General features: G+C 41.7%; 1 protein-coding gene across 6 annotated transcripts in view; it reads left to right on the top strand.

The window, feature by feature from the left end:
• The window catches only part of Angel1 (angel homolog 1 (Drosophila)), a 28,808-nt gene extending 10,727 nt beyond the window's left edge, over positions 1-18,081 (top strand). For 5 of the 6 annotated variants that reach the window (XM_005390162.2, XM_005390163.2, XM_005390165.2 and 2 more), the window contains 8 exons: positions 496-722; positions 1,131-1,200; positions 1,803-2,236; positions 5,127-5,253; positions 5,519-5,629; positions 14,300-14,369; positions 14,851-15,014; positions 15,526-18,081. In XM_005390162.2, the coding sequence (XP_005390219.1) occupies positions 496-722; positions 1,131-1,200; positions 1,803-2,236; positions 5,127-5,253; positions 5,519-5,629; positions 14,300-14,369; positions 14,851-15,014; positions 15,526-15,686 (1,364 nt within the window). In that variant the 3' untranslated portion in view covers positions 15,687-18,081. The remainder of the gene's footprint in view (positions 1-495; positions 723-1,130; positions 1,201-1,802; positions 2,237-5,126; positions 5,254-5,518; positions 5,630-14,299; positions 14,370-14,850; positions 15,015-15,525) is intronic. The other variant, XM_005390164.1, reaches the window with a different exon arrangement.
• The last annotated feature ends 2,173 nt before the right edge of the window (positions 18,082-20,254 follow it).

Below are 20,254 nucleotides of genomic sequence, written 5' to 3'. Positions count from 1 at the left end.
CAGTTTATTTGTGTTACATACTGGGGTCCATTAAAATTTGAAGAAAGTTCAGTGGCCTAAGAAGTTTTGAAATCCACTAAGCTGCCCCATTTTATAACTGGGTTTAGTAGTCAGAAAATACACAAGGCTGAAATTACTCTAGAAATTTCTTCAGGTTACTATGAAACACACCCAGTTGAGTGATTCTCCAGAGACTCATAGACATATCAAAAGTAAGAGATTGTCAGACTCTTAAATACTTTATGAACATCTACCAGGTGGGAACTACAGGGGATGCGGTGGCGGACTGGCTAGTCTCTGGCTTGGTGGAGCATGCTGTCTACTCTGAAGAATGTCTGTAGAATGCTGTTCCAATCACCAGAGAGGGCTAGGTGATAGGGAAGATGGGATAAAAGAAACTTCAGGTATAATATAACTGAGTCAGAGCAGAGGTTGGGGGGCCTCTAGATAACCCAGACTTGTCATGCATGGATCTCTACCTCAATTACTTTGCAGAAATCTTGTGGAGAGAATGGGAGGATTTCTCCACTCAGCCAGATGCTCAGGGCCTGGAGGCAGGCGATGGCCCTCAGTTCCAGTTCACTCTGATGTCGTATAATATCCTGGCCCAGGACCTGATGCAGCAGAGCTCAGAGCTCTATCTGCATTGCCATCCAGACATCCTCAATTGGAACTATCGCTTTGCAAATCTCATGCAGGAATTCCAGCATTGGGACCCTGATGTGAGTGAAAGAGGGAAAGGGCCATGTGTGCTGTTTCCTGATGCTTTTAGAGAATGAGTTGAGTGCCATAGTTCTTCAGGTGACTGCAGTCCTGCCTAAGGCTGGAGCTCATCTGCCTGGAGTTAGTGAGTTTTTTGGCAGATGCTGAGATGTGCAGTTCCAGCATATTTATGCAGGGAGAGAAACTCAATGAATTAAAGGAGCATGAAATTCTAGTGTGTGTCTCTGGTCTCCTCAGCTTAAACCTTGGTAGTGGTGGCTGTCTGGGAAGTCAGGTGTGCGGGAAGTTTCAGTGTGACCCTACCTGAGATCTTCACAGCTTCCTACCTGCCCTGGGTTCCTGTTCCTAGGGAGTGGGAATCACATTCCAGCACTTTGGAGTGATTGGTTTTCTTGTCAATTTCCCAGATCCTGTGTCTCCAGGAAGTCCAGGAAGATCATTACTGGGAGCAGCTGGAGCCGGCTCTCCGAATGATGGGTACTGCGGCTCTTTAGTGTACTTGCCAGTCTCTTTACTCCCAGTCAGCCCTCCCTACTTTCTCCTGAAGATTCCTTTCCTGTATCGTAGGAAACCCTCAGTCTCAGTCCCACCTGTGAGCTAGTTTTTTTCATCTGTGAGTGAGAGAGTAGTGTTCTCCAGTTTTTAAAGTAATTCTGACTATTAACCATTTCATCTTTGAAATAACAGGTGAGGCTGAGTGTTGTTATTCCCATTTTAAAGATGAGGAAATGGGGTTCTGAAAGTTCGTGTGATTTGCTCAGAATCATAAAACTACAAAGCTAGTAGGTTATGGAACTAGGATTCCAACTTGTCTGACTCAAGATTCTTTGCTTTTCCGGTGGAGTTTGTTATACTGCTTCATATCCTTTGCTCCCTCCTTCCCCTTCCAGCCCTTCAGTCATCGGTTACAGTTATAAGGGAATCTCTGCAGGACCTGGGAAGTAGCAAGGAGAAGGGCTCCCCTTGTTGAGCAGCCGAAACAGTGCCTTTAGGCACATACTTTGGGCTGCTGCACTGGTGGGTAGGGACTCAGACTTCAAGAACTCTGACCTATTTCCTGGGTGGGGTTTTCCTTGTAGGCTTTACGTGTTTTTACAAGAGGAGGACTGGGTGTAAAATGGATGGCTGTGCTGTTTGCTACAAGCCCACCAGATTCCGTCTGCTCTGTGCCAGCCCCGTGGAGTACTTCCGGCCTGGCTTGGAGCTCCTCAATCGGGACAATGTGGGCTTAGTGTTGTTGCTGCAGCCACTAGTCCCAGAAGGCCTGGGACAAGTCTCGGTAGCCCCCTTGTGCGTGGCAAATACCCATGTCTTGTACAACCCACGACGGGGTGACGTCAAGCTGGCCCAGATGGCCATTCTCCTGGCTGAAGTGGACAAAGTGGCCAGGTTGTCAGATGGCAGCCACTGTCCCATCATCTTGTGTGGGGACCTGAATTCTGTCCCTAATTCACCTCTCTACAACTTCATCAGAGACGGAGAGCTCCACTACAATGGGATGCCGGCCTGGAAGGTGAGGTGGGGGAGGGCACTGGGAGGTGGAAACACAGTGTAGGGAGAGTCAGGTGTTGGCATCAAGTGCTGCTTCTGTGGCAGGGACTCAGTTATTCCTCTTCTGGTTCCCTCCTGGATTTTCTTATGTTGCGTAGCTTTTGCCCAAGCCCAGAAGGTAGGAATTCAGGAGTACCACTGACATATTAAAAACCTTCCAGTTTTTATCATTAATGTATATTTAGTTTACATATAATACATAGATCTTTGCAAGAACTCAAACATGAAATAAGGCAGGTGCCCTCTTTATTACCTAAATTCCTTACCCTCTTCTTTTAGAGTCAAGTACAGTAAGTCCCCAGCTTACGAATGAGTTCCATTCCAGGGAAATGTTTATAAGATTTTTTTCATAATCCGACGAAGTGAGTCTTCTACAGTACCCCTATGAATCTTTTATGGTGCACCTGTGAAAGTTTGCCAATAAATAGTCATAAGTTGGGGACTTCCTCTAATGACTAATCTAAGCTTGGTAGCATTCTTTCAGATTATTTTTGTTTTCTATGCATTTACAGAGATATCTATGTCCCTGTGATATTAAATCACAATTTTCACTTACGAAGCACTTAGCTGTGTGCCAGGTGCTGTTTTGCACTATAATAGCACTATGAAGTGGTATTACATGTATTAACTTTATATGTATTAACTCACCTTACGTGTATTAACTCACTGATTTTCACTATTTCTATCATTGCTTCCATTTTATAAATGGAAGGAAATTGAGGCACAGAGAAGTGAAATAATTTGCTCTAGATTGTACTGGTAGCTAGTGGTGAAGCCAGGATTTGTAACCAGGTGGTCTGGCCCCACAGCTGATATGTAACTATCATAGGTATTTTATAAACATGATATAGTACTATATGTTTCATTTGTAGCTTTTTTTTTAACATTCAATAATTTGCATATACACCTACTCCCTTTTAACTGCTGAATATTGATAGTTTTATCAGCCTGTGCTGATTTGTCTGTTGCTTAATCTTTGTTCCTCTGTTGTGTCCCTACTGATCTGGCTTAGCTTTTGGCAGAGCGCAGTGGAGAAAGGACAGAAAATAATTGAATTATTATTGAGCTTCTGTTTTAATGAGTTTACTCAAGTACCAGGAGTGTCCTAATTGCCTAGAGTAGGGCTTTATCTTGCTCTAAGGGAACTGCAATCAGGTTGCCCAGGGAACAGGAAAAAGAATTTGCCAAGAGCCTATCACATAGGAGACACTGTTAGGCAGAGTGGATGAAACAATTTGCTCTGAAGCCAGAAAGTCCTGAGTTCAAATCCCTATTCTGCCACCTTGGGCAAACTGGCTTGCTTCCTCCCTCCCTCCCTCCCCTCCTGCCTTCCTTTGTTTTTTTTTTTGTGGTACCAGGAATTGAACTTAGTACTGAGCTACATCCGAAGCCCTTTTATTTTTTTGGCAGTACTGGGAGTTGAACCCAGGCCTTTTATACAGAGATAGTTCCCTAGCCATTTTTATTGTTTTTATTTTGAAACAGTGTCTTGTTTTTTTTTTTTTTGTTTTTTTTTGGTTTTTCTCCGGTACCGGGAACCGAACTCACGACCTTGCGCTTGCCAGGCAGGCGCTTTTGCCGCTGAGCTAAATCCCCAGCCCCTGAAACAGTGTCTTTCTCGGTCACTCAGGTTGACCTCAAATTTAGAACCCTCCTGCTTCAGCCTTCCAGAGTACTGGGATTACAGGTGTGTGCCGCTATGCCTGGCTGAGTTATTTAACTTTCTTTTTTTTCCTGGTACCAGGGATTGAATTCAGGGCCTCTTCATGGAACTACATCCCTAATCTTTTTTATTTTTTATTTTGAGACAGGGTCTTGCTAAGTTGCCAAGTTGCCGAGGCTGAGCTCAAACGTGATCCTCTTGCCTCAGCCTCCCAGAGTGCTGGGATTACAGATGCATTCCACCACTATTTAACTTTCTCAAACCCTATTTACTTCATGTGTACATTGGGGAAGTGTTGGGGGTTACATCAGATTTTGTTGTTTTGATACATTAAATAAACACATGTAAAGTGTTTTCTAGTACCTGGTTCAAATGAAGCAGTCAGTAATTAGTAGTGATTGTTAAGGTTTTTTTTTGTTTTGTTTTTTGTTTTTAACTGTATATAGCTATTTAATAGTCATTAAATTCCAGGTCTATTTTATTTCAGATGACATATTGAAAGCTTATGCCCTTGAAGGGCAGAGGAAGATGTTATTACTCTATCCTCATCACTGATATAGTATCTTACACATAAGCTGGGGTTCAGATATTTGTTGTTAAATGAAATAAAGGGAATCTTGCTACCACATTAGAGATACGCTGATGACTGATGCTATCAAATGTTTCCCCTACTACGTTCTGTCCATTTCCAGGCTGCTCATGGCTTTTACCAAGGATGGTGACATAGACACGGTAAAGTGCTTTGGTGTATTTCTCATTTGCTTTGATCCTGTGGTTTCTTAATAGTAGGCTCAAGATACTAGACCTTGGTTCAGAAGATTGACAGATCAGGGTAAACCTCTTCCTGTTGCAAGTTGAAGCCCCTAAGAGTTGGTATTCTCGGAGAATTGTGCATATTTTTCTAAGGTGAAACCTAGGACCACATGCTCATGTAGTTTTATTCTCTTTGACTCATATCTTACTCTCTCATCCCTCCTTCCTGTCTCATGGACATTTCAGTGTTTCTAGTGAAAAACAAATGTTTTTAAATAGCTCCTTATTTTTAACCTTCCCTTGAGACTTATGTGGCTTGCTTATACTATGTATATAGTGTATGATTATATGTATTTGTATTTTTCCATATGTCCCAAAATATGGGCATCTTTTTCTATCTCATTTTTCTTATTTCCACCCTGCCCTCTCCTTGTAGGTATCTGGACAGGAAGACTTCTCCCATCAGCTTTACCAGAGGAAGTTGCAGGCCCCGCTGTGGCCCAGCTCCTTGGGTATCAATGATTGTTGTCAGTATGTCAACTCCTGCCACCCCAAGAGATCAGGTAAGACATGGTACATTGTTGGTTGGCTGTGTCTTCATGCCCCTTTTGGGAGAAAGCTTGCCCCTCAAAGACAAGAGAAAATGTAATCTCCTTAATTCTCTTAATAAATTCCTCTGTTTTTCTCATTGTCCTGTATATGGCCACCCAATGAAATGAACAATTTTAAATCAGAGCTTTGGAAAAATCTTCTGTCTTCAAAGTCAGGCAGAAGATCTCAGCATGTGATTACTTTTTATTTCTTTCACTGGCTTTTCCTGTTTTATAGAGAGACGTAAGTATGGCCGAGACTTCTTGCTACGTTTCCGCTTCTGCAGCATCGCATGTCAGCGACCAGTAGGATTGGTTCTCATGGAAGGAGTGACAGACACTAAGCCAGGTAATAAGAACTAAGCTTGTTTTCTTGGTCATCTTCCTTACCCCAATGTTATCAGTTCTGTGGTTTTGTAGTCTTTTCTAAATATAATTCTCAGAGATCAGCTTCTGGTATATAGTATACAAGAAGGAAAGTGAATTGAGTTCAGTGGTCCATATATGCGTGGATATGTAGTGTGATAAGAGCACTGGACCAGAAATCAAGAGACCTGGATTCTTAGCAGCTCTGACTTTAAGTAAGGCACTTAACATTTTTAGGCCTAGGTTGCTAATAATTAGCATGTATACAGCATTTCTAAAGGAGAAGATACACTTACAGTGCTTCAGGAGTCATAAGGCGACACTGGATCTGGTTGTAGTAAAAACTTGATTCTGTGGAGAATTTCCAGGTGGAATGTAGCAGAGTATTCTTGACACTCTTCCCTTATCTCTGAAACCAACTCAGAGCAACAAAGAGGATGAAAAAAAAAAAAGAAATGTAAACTCCATCTTTGATAAATTAGGGGATCTGATGGTATCTTAAACTGTCAACCATAGTACAGATGAGATGGTTACAAGAAGCTCTGGTCAATGTGTCTAGTGCTGGAGTAAGTAGGGAGAAACTTATGTGGGGACATTTAGGGCTCAGACAGAATCAGCAGAGAACTTTCCCCCAAGATGAGTGTACCGTGAGGCACAAAACCAAAATCCCTTGTATTTTCAACAATAATGGTAATGCATGGGTTGTAATAGGAAAGTCTCTGGACCATTTTGATTCTAAGAGGCAGTGGAGGAAGAACTGACCAAGGAATCAAGCCATATTTGCATTAAGGGGTCTGTTCAAATTAGGTAAAGGTTGGTGAGATACTTATAGAGCTGCATATCTGTTTGGGGAGAAGTAAAGATTCAATGTCCCACACATAGTCCTATATCATAAGGAAATTTCTGTTACTTGGAATGTATGCCCAATCCTCGTATATATAAATATATATATATATATATATATATCAGGTCAGCTTCAGACTTCTTAATGTTGATAATTCAACTCTAGAAGCCAGATTAAAGCTTCATGGAAAAAGGTATAGCTTAAGATTTTGTACCTAACCAACACCCCTTTTGGTAGAAACTAGTAGAGGAATAAATACAGGCAATCAAACAATGGCAAGGATATAATAGTAAAAGGCTTGTTGGTAAGCATTGCCTTTGTCTTACAGAGATTTAATTTCAGTTGATGTTTTGCATAGAGCACTGAACATTTCAGTGGCTCATTTTTTTAATTGCCTAGCTTCAGTATTATCACAGCTGTTCCACAAGCAGTAATAATAATTGCTGCCATGTACTGAACTACTAGCATGTGCCAGAAACTGAGACAAATACATCTATCAGTCAAACTCAGCCAGGAGAGCAGTAGTGCAGTTTTTTCTTTTTTTCCCCAGGTCTCACTATGCAGTTCAGCCTGGCGGTGAACTCACTTTGTAGCCCAGGGTGGTCTCTAACTCACAGTGATCCTCTTGCCTCAGCCTCACAAGTGCTGGCATTACAGGAGTGCGCCACTACGCCTAACCTTGGTGCAATGTTTTAAGATTACAAAATCCTAAAGCTAAACAATTACAGAATCACATATAAAAATTTTTTTATTAAGAATAGGTTAATGAAAAGAGCAATGCTTTACTTGAATGATGTATTTAAACTTATTTTTTTTTTTTTTTTTTGGTTTTGGTTTTTCTCCGGTACTGGGAACCGAACTCACGACCTTGCGCTTGCCAGGCAGGCGCTTTGCCGCTGAGCTAAATTCCCAGCCCCGTATTTAAACTTATTAATAAACAAAATTAAATCAAGGACAATTTAACTACATACTGACAATCACTTTGTAAGTAGAAAACAATTGTTCTATGTGGAGGGGTTACCCAGTTGAATAACCGTGCAAAATGACAGTAGTGTTTTCACAGTTGTGATTAAATTTGAGTGAATAACCACATGTTGTGAATACATCCTTTCATTTGGTCTATACAGGGACAAACAGGTCACTGATGAATCTCTTTTAAAAACTTCTAACTTTAAAATCTATCATCTAGTGTAAGAACCTAAAAGAGTGAATAAAAATTAGGAGGTATGATAGACATTGTGAAACGAAAGGAAAATGCTCAAAAGTAAAGAGCAACTGGGATGAGGGAAGAGAGAAAGAAGGGGAAATTACATATGTATGTATATAGAGGATAGCTAACATAGTTGTACTAGTGACTTCTATCGCTTTACTGAAAGGAACAGTTAATGGTTACTTATTTGATCAGTCTTTCATGTCTGTATTTGTTTTCCTGAGAAACCACTTTGAGGATATCAATACGTAATACAACAACCATTGTTAATTTCCTACCACTTTGTCTGTAATTCAGTATTGCTTGTATTGTTGTTATGCTATTTTGTAGGTGGATGTCTGTTTGTTAATATGTTCTCCTTCTTTTATTTTTAAAATAAATTAAAAAAATAAAATCTGTCAGCATTTTTAGGTGTGGAAAGATTTAAGTGCAGTACAGAGAGATCAGAGTACTACTGTATGTGAGTTCTTTTTCCCTTAGAGGATATGCTAACAAATACTATTTCCAGTTCAATAGCAGAGTTACCCAAACTAAATAACAAGTTGACTGTGACACACACTTTAACAGGGAGACTCTTGAGTGCAATGGGAGATGCAGTGCTTGGTAGTGGTGGTTCATTTTCCCCTACATTAATTCTGTATTGTGGTTTTTTGGTATCAGGAATCGAACTCAGGACCTTGCGTTTGCCAGGGAGGCACCCTGCCACTGAGCTATACCCCCATCCCCTAATGCTGCATTGTGCTGGAGCCTCCTACATCACCCTTATTGTATAATATAAAAAACATGTTCTCACACTTCCCAGCTCCCTTTGTGACAGAGCAGTTCATAAGTAGGGTATTTAAATTAAGTCCCTTTCTTGTTAATATTTTCAATTATTAATGATTTTTTTCCTAGTGTAGTTCTTAAAGACACTTCCTTAGTTCATTTAGGCTGCTATAATGAAATATTATAAACTGAGTGGTTTTTAAACAACAAAAATGTGTTTCTCACAGTTTGGAAGGCTAGGAAATCCAAGATCAAAGCAATGACAGAAGTATCATAGGTGGCATCTTCTCACCATGTCTTGATATGTTGGAAGGGACAAGGAGTCTCTCGTGGGCACCCCACCCCCCCAGTAAAGGTGCACAGCCAGGATCTGGGATGATCAGTTGCCCTGTAAGAACAAAAAGCCCAGAATCTCCAGCTAGCCACCATTTTATTAGCCAGAGCAGGAGAGGGGATAGAGTGCTTTTTCTGGAACAGCGTAGAAGCAGTGGTAGAATGGGCAAGTTTGACATTCTCTTGGGCATCTTTTATAAGGCTACGAGTCTCATTCAAGAGGGCTTCATGCTTTTGACCTAATCACCTCCTAAAGGTATCATCTCTTCATACTGTCACTTTTGGGGATTAAGATTTCAACATAGGAGTTTGTGGAGAATACAGACGTTCTCACTGTAACAGACACTAAAAGGAGTCACTGTTCTCTTTCTCATGAGCACTTGCATGTTTACACTGACTCTTGGGGCTGTGGATCTTTTAATAAAAGCAAACCTTGCATCCAATTTAATGCGTTACAGAAAAAACAATTGCTAATGGATGATTTTTATAAACCGCTAGTTAGCAAACTGTCCAGAAGAAAATGAAACTGTCCAGAAGAAAATGATACATGGTTAGCTTTCTAAGCAGGACAGTTCTGAATCCAGCTTCTCCACTGGCCCATATGTGGTATAACTTAGGATCCCCTTCCCAGTCAAGTACTCGCAGAAGAACCTGATTTTTTGATTGCTACCAGTGCTGAATGGACCCTGGAGATGTCACAGCTCCTGCAGAGGTAGCCGCACCTCCTGCAACCTGGAGGGACAGGTGGAGGTGTAATGTCAGAACAGTGCTGTTTGTATGCAGTGCTGCATTCATGAACAGAATGTGGTGTTGAGAGGAACCATCTTTTAAGATCCTGCTGACTCCTGTGAGTTTTCACAGTTCTGGATGCTAGGAAAGATGCAGCTATAAAGGATGGAACTCAAAATGAAGATATTAATGTTATTAATATTGATGGTGCAAATAATATCACATCTATAATCACAAAGTGAAACTATAGGCTACAACAAAGAGTTATGGAAAATAAATGATAGTAAAGGACTTAAGTCCTCTTTCTCAGTCTGCAGCATATCAAATAGACAAAAGGCAACTGAATATAGAAGACCTAAGTAATGTATGGTGGCTCTGGTTGCTACATATCAAGCTGAACATTGAAAGAAGAGGGGACCATTTTAAAAATAGCTCACTGGGAAATTCTTTAGAATTGACCCTATGTTAGACCATAGAGGCAGATGTAATAAAAATAGAAATTAGGAACACCTAAGAAAACACTGTCATCCAGACATTTAATTTAGGTCAAAGAGGTTAACTAAAGTGAAACTGTAGAAATATCTAACAAATAATTAAAATACTGTATGTTTATGGGATACAGTTAAAAGTTTTTTATAGAAAATTGTGGACAATTTTATAGAATTATATGAAATAATTGTTAAAATTCACCATCTATTATAGATACTTTTAAAAGGAACCCACATTAAAGAAACAGTGAATAGCTGGGGATATAGCTCAGTGGCACAGCGTCTGCCTGGCAAGTGCAAGGTCCTGAGTTCAAATCCTGGTACAACAAACAGTAATTCTTTACACTGTTAATATATTTATCTCTGCTCCAAAAATCAGCATCTTAAAGAAAGAAGCTCTAGTAGAATTTCTGTTTAAGTTAGGAACATGACAAGGACATCAACTATCTTGTCTTGGAGATATCAACAAACAGAATTAGAAGTAGAAAATAGAAATATATATATAAAAAAAGAGGGGTAGCTGGGCATGGGAGCCTGTTCCTGTAGTTCTAGCTACTTGAGAGATTGACTGAGAGGATCATTTGAGCACAGGATACCAACCTGGGCAACATACTGAAGACTGTCTTTAAAGAACATCCTTAAAAAAAGAAAATAGAAGTGTAAAACTATAAAGGATAGATTATTACTTTCTGATGATATTTCTGTTTAACTGGTGATCTAAGAGAGCCAACTAAAAACAGTGTTAGTACAAAGATAATTCAGAAAAGTAGCTAGGTACAGAGTTAATATGTAGAAATCAGTAGTAGTACTATATTCATATATAAAAATTTTGATTTGTTAAGAGATAGTAAAAAGAACCTACTTGCAATAGTAACAAAAAAATACAGAAATTTAACAGGGCAAATGTAAGGTATGTAAAGGAATATTTTATTTTATCTAAATTATCAAATTTATTTGTATGAAGTTCTGCATAATATTCCTTTATCTTTTTTATTTTATTGAGATGCAGTGCACATATAAAATCCATCCATTTAAAGTGTGTTTTTTAGTGGCTTTTATCATACTCAGAATTGTGTAACTATCACCATAATCTAATTTTAGACATTTTCTTCACTGACAGTCACTCTCCCATAGATATATGGGTCTCTGTTCCATTCATCTTTATGTCTATCCTTATTAACTATAGTTTAAAAACTATAGTGTTTGGAAAACACTATAAAAAAATTATAGTTTTTCAAACCAGGAAAGGTTAGATCCTCTTCATTATTTTTCAGGATTATTTTGACTGTTATTGGCTCCTTGAATTTTCATATGAATTGTATGTCAGCTTTTCAGTTTCCTCAAAACTAATTTGGATTTAGTAGGAATCTGTAAATCTTGAATTTGGGAGATAGTACCATTTTAATAGTGTTGCCTTATGATCAGTGAACATAGAATATCTTTTATTTGTTTAGATCTTAAGTTCTTATCATGTTTTATAATTTTCAGTGTGCTAGTATTAACATGATTTTTGTTAAATTTATTTTAATAGTTTATTTTTATAATTCTTTGTATATTTTCTTTTTGATGCTGTTATAAATGGAATCATTTTTTTAATTTCTTTTTTGGATTGTTCACTACTAGTGTATAGAGATAGGATTTTTTAATATTGACTTTGTATACTGCACAAAAATCTTGCTGTACTGACTTATCCTAACAGTTTTTAATGGATTTCTTAGGACTTTCTACGTATAAGATCAGGTCATCTTGTAAGTAGAAATAGCATTATTTTATTCCAGTCTGGATGCCTTTTGTTTCTTCTTCCGTAATTACCCAACTAGAACTTTTGTTATAGTATTGACCAGAAATGGTAACATCCTTGTCTTATTTCTCATCTTAGGGGTAAAGCTTCCATCTTTCACCATTATGATACTAGCTGTGGACTTCTTGTAAATTCTCTTGATTATAGAATTGAAGGTGTTCTTTTATATTCTTAGTTTTTTTGAGTGGTTTTTAATCATCAGAAAGTGTTGGGTTTTGTCAAAGGTCTTCTCTGTGTCTGCTGAGATAATCATATGATTTTTGTCCTTAAATATTCACTTAATTTGATGTATTGCATTAGTTAACCTTACATTCCCGGGATAAGTCCTATGTTGTGGTCACAGTTTATAATCATTTTTGTATTTTCTTGGCTTTGACTTGCTATTGTTTTATTGAGGAATTTTGTATCTGCATTCATAAGGAATACTGACTTGTAGTTTTCTTTGTGATGTATTTATCTAGTTTTGGCATGAAAGTAATATTGATGTCATAGGATGATTTAGGAAATGTCTGCTCTCCTTAGATTTTGAAAGTGTTTGTGAAAGATTCTTCTTTAAATGTTTGGTAGAATTTATCAGTGAAGCCATCTAAGCCTGGACTTTTGTTTGCAGCCTCTCCACCACCACTGGGGCTTGAACCCAGGTCCTTTGCACTGAGCCATATCCCCAGCTCTTTTTTGTCTTTTATTTTGAGATACAGTTCTGTCAGAATTTCCAAGGCTGGGCTTATAGTGAAGATCCTCCTACTTCAGCCTTCCAGTGTGCTGGGACTCAGCCTAATCAGGTTTTCTATTTCTTCTTGAATCAAATTTATGTAATTTGTGTCTCTAGGAGTTTGTCCATTTTATCTAAGTGATCCAATTTACAATACAGTTGTTTATAGTATTTGCTTATAGTCTTTTTTCCTGATGTATAGTTGATAGTTATAGCTCCTCTTTCCTTCCTGATTACAGTAATTTGAGTGTTTTCTCTTTGTTAGTTTAGCTAAGAGTTTATCTTTGTTATTCTATTAATGTCAGTAGGATCTGTAGTAATGAAACTTTTTTCTTTCTTGATATTGGTAATTTTAACTTTCTTTTTTCTTTAGGTATGTGTATATGGTACACATACATATGTGTATGTTTGTGTGTATCTATATACCTATATACAAATGTATCTGCAGATATATACAAAGGATGACTAAACAATATGGTGAATGTTTAAATTTTTAAAAAAATTATTCAATAAAAACACATTGACATGAACCCCCCTTAGAATACTGTACCTCACTTTGCTCTTTGTTTTGTCTTTTTGAGACAGGGTCTTGCTGTGCAGTTCAGACTGGCCTTGAGCTCACTTTGTAGCCCAGGCTGGTCTCTAACTCACAATGATCCTCCTGCCTCAGCTTCACAAGTGCTGGCATTACAGGAGTGTGCCACCACGACCGGCTTCTGTTCCTCATTTTGAACACACTTATCCTATCATTTTTGCCACTTTGTGAAGCAGTCCTGGAAGTCTTCTTTCATGTCTTTACGAGGTATAATCAAAAATACAGTGAATGCTGCTACCAAGTGCTACCCAAAGGAAAGGAAGGCCTATAAAAATATTATGGTGTGTTCACTAGTTCTGGCACTGTACAGCTTCTGGCTCTTTCCCAAAGTCAAAATAACCATGAAAGGTAAACATATTGAATCGATTCAGCACATCAAGGCAGTCACGACAGGGCAGCTAAAGGCACTCATGAAAGAGGACTTCCATAACTACTTCATAAAGTGGCAGGAATGATGGGATAAATGTGTTTGAAGCAAGTAGGAATATTTTGAGGAGGATTAATTGCAACATTTCTTTTACTGCAATAAATTTTTTACATTTAAACACTTTTTTTGTTACATTGTACACACACACACACACACACACACACACACACACACACAATAGGTGGCATGTGATAGAATACACCAAGAATTTGGTAACATCGGTTACCTCTGGAGAGGGGAATTGAATGGCAAGCTAGGGGTTAGTGGCAGGGAAACTTTACTGATTTTTTTCCCCCCACATTGTAATTTTTGTATTATGTGGCTGTATTCTTTTTTTTTTTTTTTTTTTTTTGTGGCTGTATTCTTTAAAAAAACTTTTAAAAAAGTGCTGACCCAATGAAGACCATATTTATGTTAGAGGTCTTAGGCTTTTTTCTTTTAAAGGCAGGATTTTGCTGTGTATTCCAGGCTAGCTTAGGAGTCATTGTGTATCCCACGCTGGCCTTGAACTTGTGGTAATCTTGCCTGAGTCTCCTGCTGGGATTACAGTTGTGCCACTCTGCCCAGCTCAAGGCTTAAGGTTCTTGACCTTGGCTCATTGTTTTCTTCTCATCACTTTTTCTCTTCCCCTTGTAGGTCCTTCTGGACCAGTCTAGTCAAGGATCTGAGAAAGTTTCAAGGCGAAAGGTTCTGATGCTGTTTTTCTGTCTGTGGATTATACAAGATTTTTTTTCTCCTGTCTTCTGTAGAACGACCTGCTGGTTGGGCTGAGTCTGTCGTTGAGGAAGACACATCTGAGTTTGAGCCTGTCTTCCCCAGGTAAACCTCTCCAGTTCTCTTTAGTCTTCAGTTTAGCCCCTGTCTAGGTATGAGAGAGATTCTCCTTGGTTGTCCTGAGGCTGATTTGGGGAGCACTTTTATAACAAGTTTATAAGGAGCATACAGGTGTGCAGAAGCCAGAGGTACTCACTCATGTTCTTGTAGACAGAAAGCCCATTTACTTCTTCCTTGGGGGTGTGTGGGGAGGCACAGCCTCACAGCAAGCTTGCTGGTCTGTAGTTGGGAACATTGGGTCTGCTTTACCAGGTGGCAAGTGGAGAATGAGGATGAGTAACGTTAGGGGTCTCACTAGTCTGATTTTAGCTAAGACTGCCAGTCTCTTATCAACATGGAAAAAATTTGCTGAGACTGAGTCTTTTGGGAGCATCCCATAAGAAACTTAATCAAACTCATGGAAAAAGTGACTAGGGGGAAATGTAATAATTTTATTTGATTGATATCTCTCCCTCCATCCCTGTAGGACTATAGGCACCATCCAGCACTGCCTCCACCTGACATCAGTATATACCCATTTCCTGCCCCAGCATGGCCGCCCAGAGGTCACCACAATGCCCTTAGGTCTAGGAATGACAGTGGATTACATCTTTTTCTCAGATGAGTCCTGTGAGAATGGGAACAGAACTGGTAAGCTTGGTGGATCCTAGAAGCCACCTCCTAGTTCCCGGGGATAGCTGATAGTAGATGAAGTATTTGGTGGTGTGGCTTGGGTTGCTGGGACCTGACCTGGGTCTGGTTATCCTTATTATTCTCCCCATAGGCCACCTGCCAGCCTTCTCTTTTTACCCTTGAAACATCAGAGAGAGGTGGGTGGGACAGCCAGTCTCTATCCCTGATTTAGAGGAAAGAATAGAACCCTAGGAGGTGATTAGATTTGTTCAGGGGCAGCTAGTCCATGGATTTGGTAAGGTTAGAGATGCCGTTTCCTCTTTCCTCACCTCATACCAGCAGTCACAGCAGTTTCCCACTCACTGATATTATCATGGGGGTCTCTGAGGAAATGCATGAGGAGGTGGGCTGGGTGGGGGCAGCCAATGGGACATGGGGTATAGAAGGTGTGGTCCCCAGAGGGCCTGCTCTGCCACTGGGCAGTGTGGCTGGGGCTCTTCTGCCCATTGGTTTCTGCTTTGTGCCCCAGATGACAGGCTGGTTCGAGATGGAACTCTCAAACTGCTGGGCCGTCTCTCTCTCCTCTCTGAAGAGATTCTCTGGGCTGCCAATGGCTTGCCTAACCCCTTCTGCTCTTCAGACCATCTCTGCCTGCTAGCCAGCTTCAGCATGGAAGTCACCGCCCCGTGACAGCCCAGGGGAGAGAGCTCCTCTTCTGGAAGAATTCCTTGGATCAGTGACTGTGGAAATGCCCTGTGCTGTGGAAACTCATGTCCCTCTTCTCATTCCCTCCAGCCTGTCCACGTTCTCACTTCTGGTCCCTGCCCTGCCCCAGCCACTCCCTGATCCTGTGCCATGTACTCAGTGGCCCTGGGAGAGGCAAAAGCAAGGGTTCCCTCTTCCCTTCATGTACTCAGTGCTCTTCTTTAACTTTTAATTACCAGGGTTTGGGAGCTTTTGATCTTATTGGTTATTTGCTTTCAGGCTGTTTCTTTGGGGGTACCTTCTGACCCAACTTTTCCCGTCTTCATGACCTCTGGGCCCAGCCCTTTTGCTAGGCATGCACATGAGATGTGCATCCTCTTGGGCTGGGGCTGCCTGCCACTTTCCACACAGGCTGTGGGCCAGGGGAGGTTAAGAGCATGGCTCTATGGCCATATGTTGCCAGCCGGCAGCAGGGCAGGGGCCCTTCTTTTCCTTTACCTTTGTGTTCCACCAGTCATTCATCCTGCCAACCAGGGCATACTTGTTATCTGGGTTCTGGGAACTAATGGGTCTCACAGCCTGGAGACTGGATGTGGGGTGCACTACCTGCTCCGTGGGCTCTTGCCTCTATCCTAGAGCTCCCCACAGTCCTGGCTTATCCTTTTCCCCAGGTGTCCCTGAGGGAGGCAAAAGTTTGGAGCCTGTGTCAGATCCAGTGGGCTAGGACTATGGTGAATGAAAGAATCTTTAGGAAGCTTGTCTCACTGGACGCTGTGGCACTGAGTAAGGTTGAGTCCTGGTAGGGGAGAGCGGATAGGCTCTGCAGCTGCCTCAGGTAGGACTCAGAAACTAAGAGGCTTGCTGTCTCTCCTGTGCACCCTAAGAAGCAGTTTTCTGTTCTTTCCTCTACCACTTCTTACTTTTTGCCACCTCCCTCCCTCCTCCCCAACCTCTTCCATGTTCTGTAGAAAATCTCGCTATGTAGCTTAAGCCACACTGTCCCATCAAAATGGCGGTTTTGGGTAAAACTAGTACAAGAACTGTAGGTGGCAGTGCTTGAGGACTTACTCTAACCAGCAAGGTCTTGGTGGTTGTTGCCTCTGTTTCCCTCCCCTAGCACAGTACCCTGGCCCACTCAGACTCCCTAGCCCATACCATGTTGCCTGCATGCCTTACTCTTTCATTGCTGGGAGGTGGCCTGGGCTGTTCGTGGTCAGCACTTCCGTCGTCTCCCTTAACTCAGAGTAGCTGCTGGCCCTTGTCAGTTTGCCTTGCTGTTCCCCCATTCAGCCCTCAGAGGAGACTGAACGGAATGGCCAGGAGGCGGAAGTTAAGGACAGTGGGCTAGAGTTTAATAGTCTTTCCTTTTTTTTCAAAGCCAAAGACCCAACTTGAATTGTGCATTCCTGGTTGTCAGCTTTCCATGCCTAGGTTTTGGGGGATTTCTTTTTTCTATGTGTGTATATTTTGTAGCTTTGTTTCCTGGGTCCTGGCATGTGCCTGTCTGAGCCCCAGGCCTGTCAGACCATACCCCACTGTTCACTTTGCCTCTCCCTCTCTGTCCTTGGGCACCTCCTGAGATGGCCTCAAGACAGTGTTCTGTTGGTCCCTAAGGCGAGGGCACACCACTGGTCTCTTCTGTCACAAATGCAGGGTGAAAAACAGCCAAAGATGGCAGGGGCCAGACCTTGATTTTTCCTTGTTTTATTTGTTTCTGTTTTAGAAATGAAATAGGAGTTTTAAATGGTCATTTAAGCTGCACTCTGCAGTCTGTAGAACTGGGGCAACTTTTTCCAAATAAAGGTTTACCTTTTCTCCTCATTGTTGGTCTTTTCATTAGGATCTTGAAGAGGCTGGGATTTTGAGAAGGGCCTTCAAGATGAGATGGGAAGAGAGGCAGAACTGAGGAGCTCTGGACTTTGGGGTGGGTCTCAAGATCTAAATCTACTATAATCTGCTGCTGTTAACCTCCCACACTCTAGGCCTGGGAGGAACAGGACTCGAGTGAATCCTCTTGCCATGACTTTTCTGGGGTACCACTTCTTTCTCTGACCCCACCACGTGAGAGGAGAATGGCTGTAACCTGCTTGCATTTGTTCTTTTTTCCATATGCTGCCCCCAGGCCTCCCTGTGACCCTTACCACATCTTACGAGAGTCTATTTGGAAAGTGGGATAAGATGTGTGTTTTCCTGGTCAAAGCTATGGCAGCTGCATGAGGCAAGATGCATGTGGCAGATGCCTCTTGCTGAGTGTGTATTTCTGATGATCTCTATGGGCCATCTGTCCCTGGAAGCATTTCTCCTCTTTGCCAGGCCCACTGCTGCTGGTACTTTTGTCTTTCTCCAGCCTCCCTGTGCAATAAACTCAAGCAAGGTGAAACCACGTGTAGTTTTCTGCCTTACCTGAACAGATTCTTAGACCCCATATTTGACCTTGGAGTCATTCTCAAGTCATTTGACCCAAGTTATTTTAAAACCGTCTGGTGTTTCTGATGTACTGCCTCGGTTGGGATCCATTGATTTCATAGAAAATTTAGCCAAGGATTAGGAACACCATTCATAATCTTGTTCAGGTTGGTTGGTGACTATAGGTGAATTACTTTTTCCTTCTGCGTTTCAGTTTACATCCCTTGGTGAAATGGAAATTAAAGTAATACTCATTGCTACTTTTAAGGAATTTTCAGATCTGCTTTGTTAGTGCTGTAGCAAAAAAAGGATGCTAAGAATTCCAGAGAATTACAGTAGATGTTAGGGTGGTGATAGCAAATCTTTTAGAGCTTTCAATGATTACAAACAGTGGCTGCAACACATACGCCATAGGTTTGCCTTCACTATGTTGGAGGGTAGATACTTCTGCCCACCTTGGCTGGATTTGGCTCTTGGGCTTGGAAGTATTTGAAAGCTCCAAGCTTTGAGGTATAGCCCCTTCCTGGTATGGGAGACTCCAGTCAGTCATTTGATATGGGCACAACACTTGTGTGAGCTGTTTACTCAGCGCTTCCACTTCCATTGACATAGGGAATGCACTACTGGAGGACAGTTCAGTTGTCCTTCTGATCGTACTGTTAGCACTGAGGAAGAGTCCAGAGAGGTAAGTTGAAATCTTGACTCTGCTTCATTTCTTGCCAGCCCAAGTGCTGCGACCCACACAGCCAGGCAGGGTTTTGAGAGGGGGTAATGGGAGATGGGAGATTAAGAAAAAAGTAGACACGTATTAAAAGGAAAGCTGTACAGCGCCTGCCCAGCAAGTGCAAAGTCGTGAGTTTGATCCCCGGTACTGGAAAAAAACAAACAAAAAAAACAAAAAGGAAAGCTGGGACAGGGTGGCACCTGACCTTTTGGATGGAGAGGCAGCCACAACCCAGCATGGTCTGTGTCTTTATTTATATATAGTAAAAAGGGGGAAAGCATGTGACAGGGCTGAAAATACAAGTTCTCAGTGTTTTGTTGAGAACACTGAAAGTGCAACATTTTTAGAGCTATCTGTGCTGTAGTTAACTGGGAGGAACACCAAGGCCAGATACCTGCCAGACTGGCCTTGCTCTAGTCCCAACAGTTTGTTGACATGGCTCACCTCTGGCTCAGCCATGGCCCTGCTGCTCCCCACATCTAAGCATCTCTGAATCCAGCATTTCTGGGAGTCATCGAGACAGGCCATCTATCAGCGAAGACACGTATGCACCTGACAGGAGCCTGGGAAGGGAACCTCAAAGACCGCTTTAAGCTGAAGACAAAGAAGGGAAATAATTAACTAGGGTGCTGCTAGTTTTTGTTTGGTTTTTCTTTCCAGTTCCTGCCCTGGTGTAGCTACAAAGTACAGGATTGGTTTTTTGATCACTTGCATAATGCACAGGAGGGCTTCTCTCCTCCCACGGAAGGAGGGCCCGCCTCCTCTAGTTTCCCAACACCATGGTGCACCCCCCGCCTGTCCTTTTCTCTCCTCCTGAGCAAAGGTGCAAAACTGAACTGTTGCAGACAAGAGGTCAACCAGGTGAGAGCCTGGTGGAGTGCAGGCTAGTCTGCAAGGGGAGAATGTGAATTTCAGGAATTTTAAAGGCACCTCCGTCTGCTGCCAGTTAGTTCCTGTGACCTTAGGGCCTGGGACCTCAGCCAGCTGTGGAGAGAATGAAGTCTCCACACTTAAGATTCTTGGAGGTTTTCTTTCCCATAACCAAATCCTTTTTGGCTGAGGACTGGAAGGCATCCATATATTGTGCACATTGTTCTGTGGGCTGACTCGAGAGCTAGCACTCCAGCTGACCTGAGGTGCCCCATCTTCACCGCCCACCAGGCCTCAACAGCTGGTCCCCAGACTGGCAAACCCAAGGATTACCAGACAGTCTGTGTCTGGGCCAATCTGCTTAGTTTGGGGTTTAACTGCTTCCCAGTAGCAGTAAAAATGCCACGTCCTGCCAGATAGGGGTGGTAGTGTAGTCTCTTCACCTTCAGGGCTCTGAAGAAGTGTTGTCTGCATCCAAGGGTCCAACCCAATTTACACCCCAGTTCATGTGCCTGAACTGGACACTGGACTCAGCTCTTCACTGCTGTGAGCC

This window comes from Chinchilla lanigera, unplaced genomic scaffold, assembly GCF_000276665.1.
Source record: "Chinchilla lanigera isolate Chin_1 unplaced genomic scaffold, ChiLan1.0 scaffold00037, whole genome shotgun sequence".
NCBI classification, from domain to species: Eukaryota; Metazoa; Chordata; class Mammalia; order Rodentia; family Chinchillidae; genus Chinchilla; species Chinchilla lanigera.
This window is presented reverse-complemented; position numbering and strand designations above follow the sequence as displayed.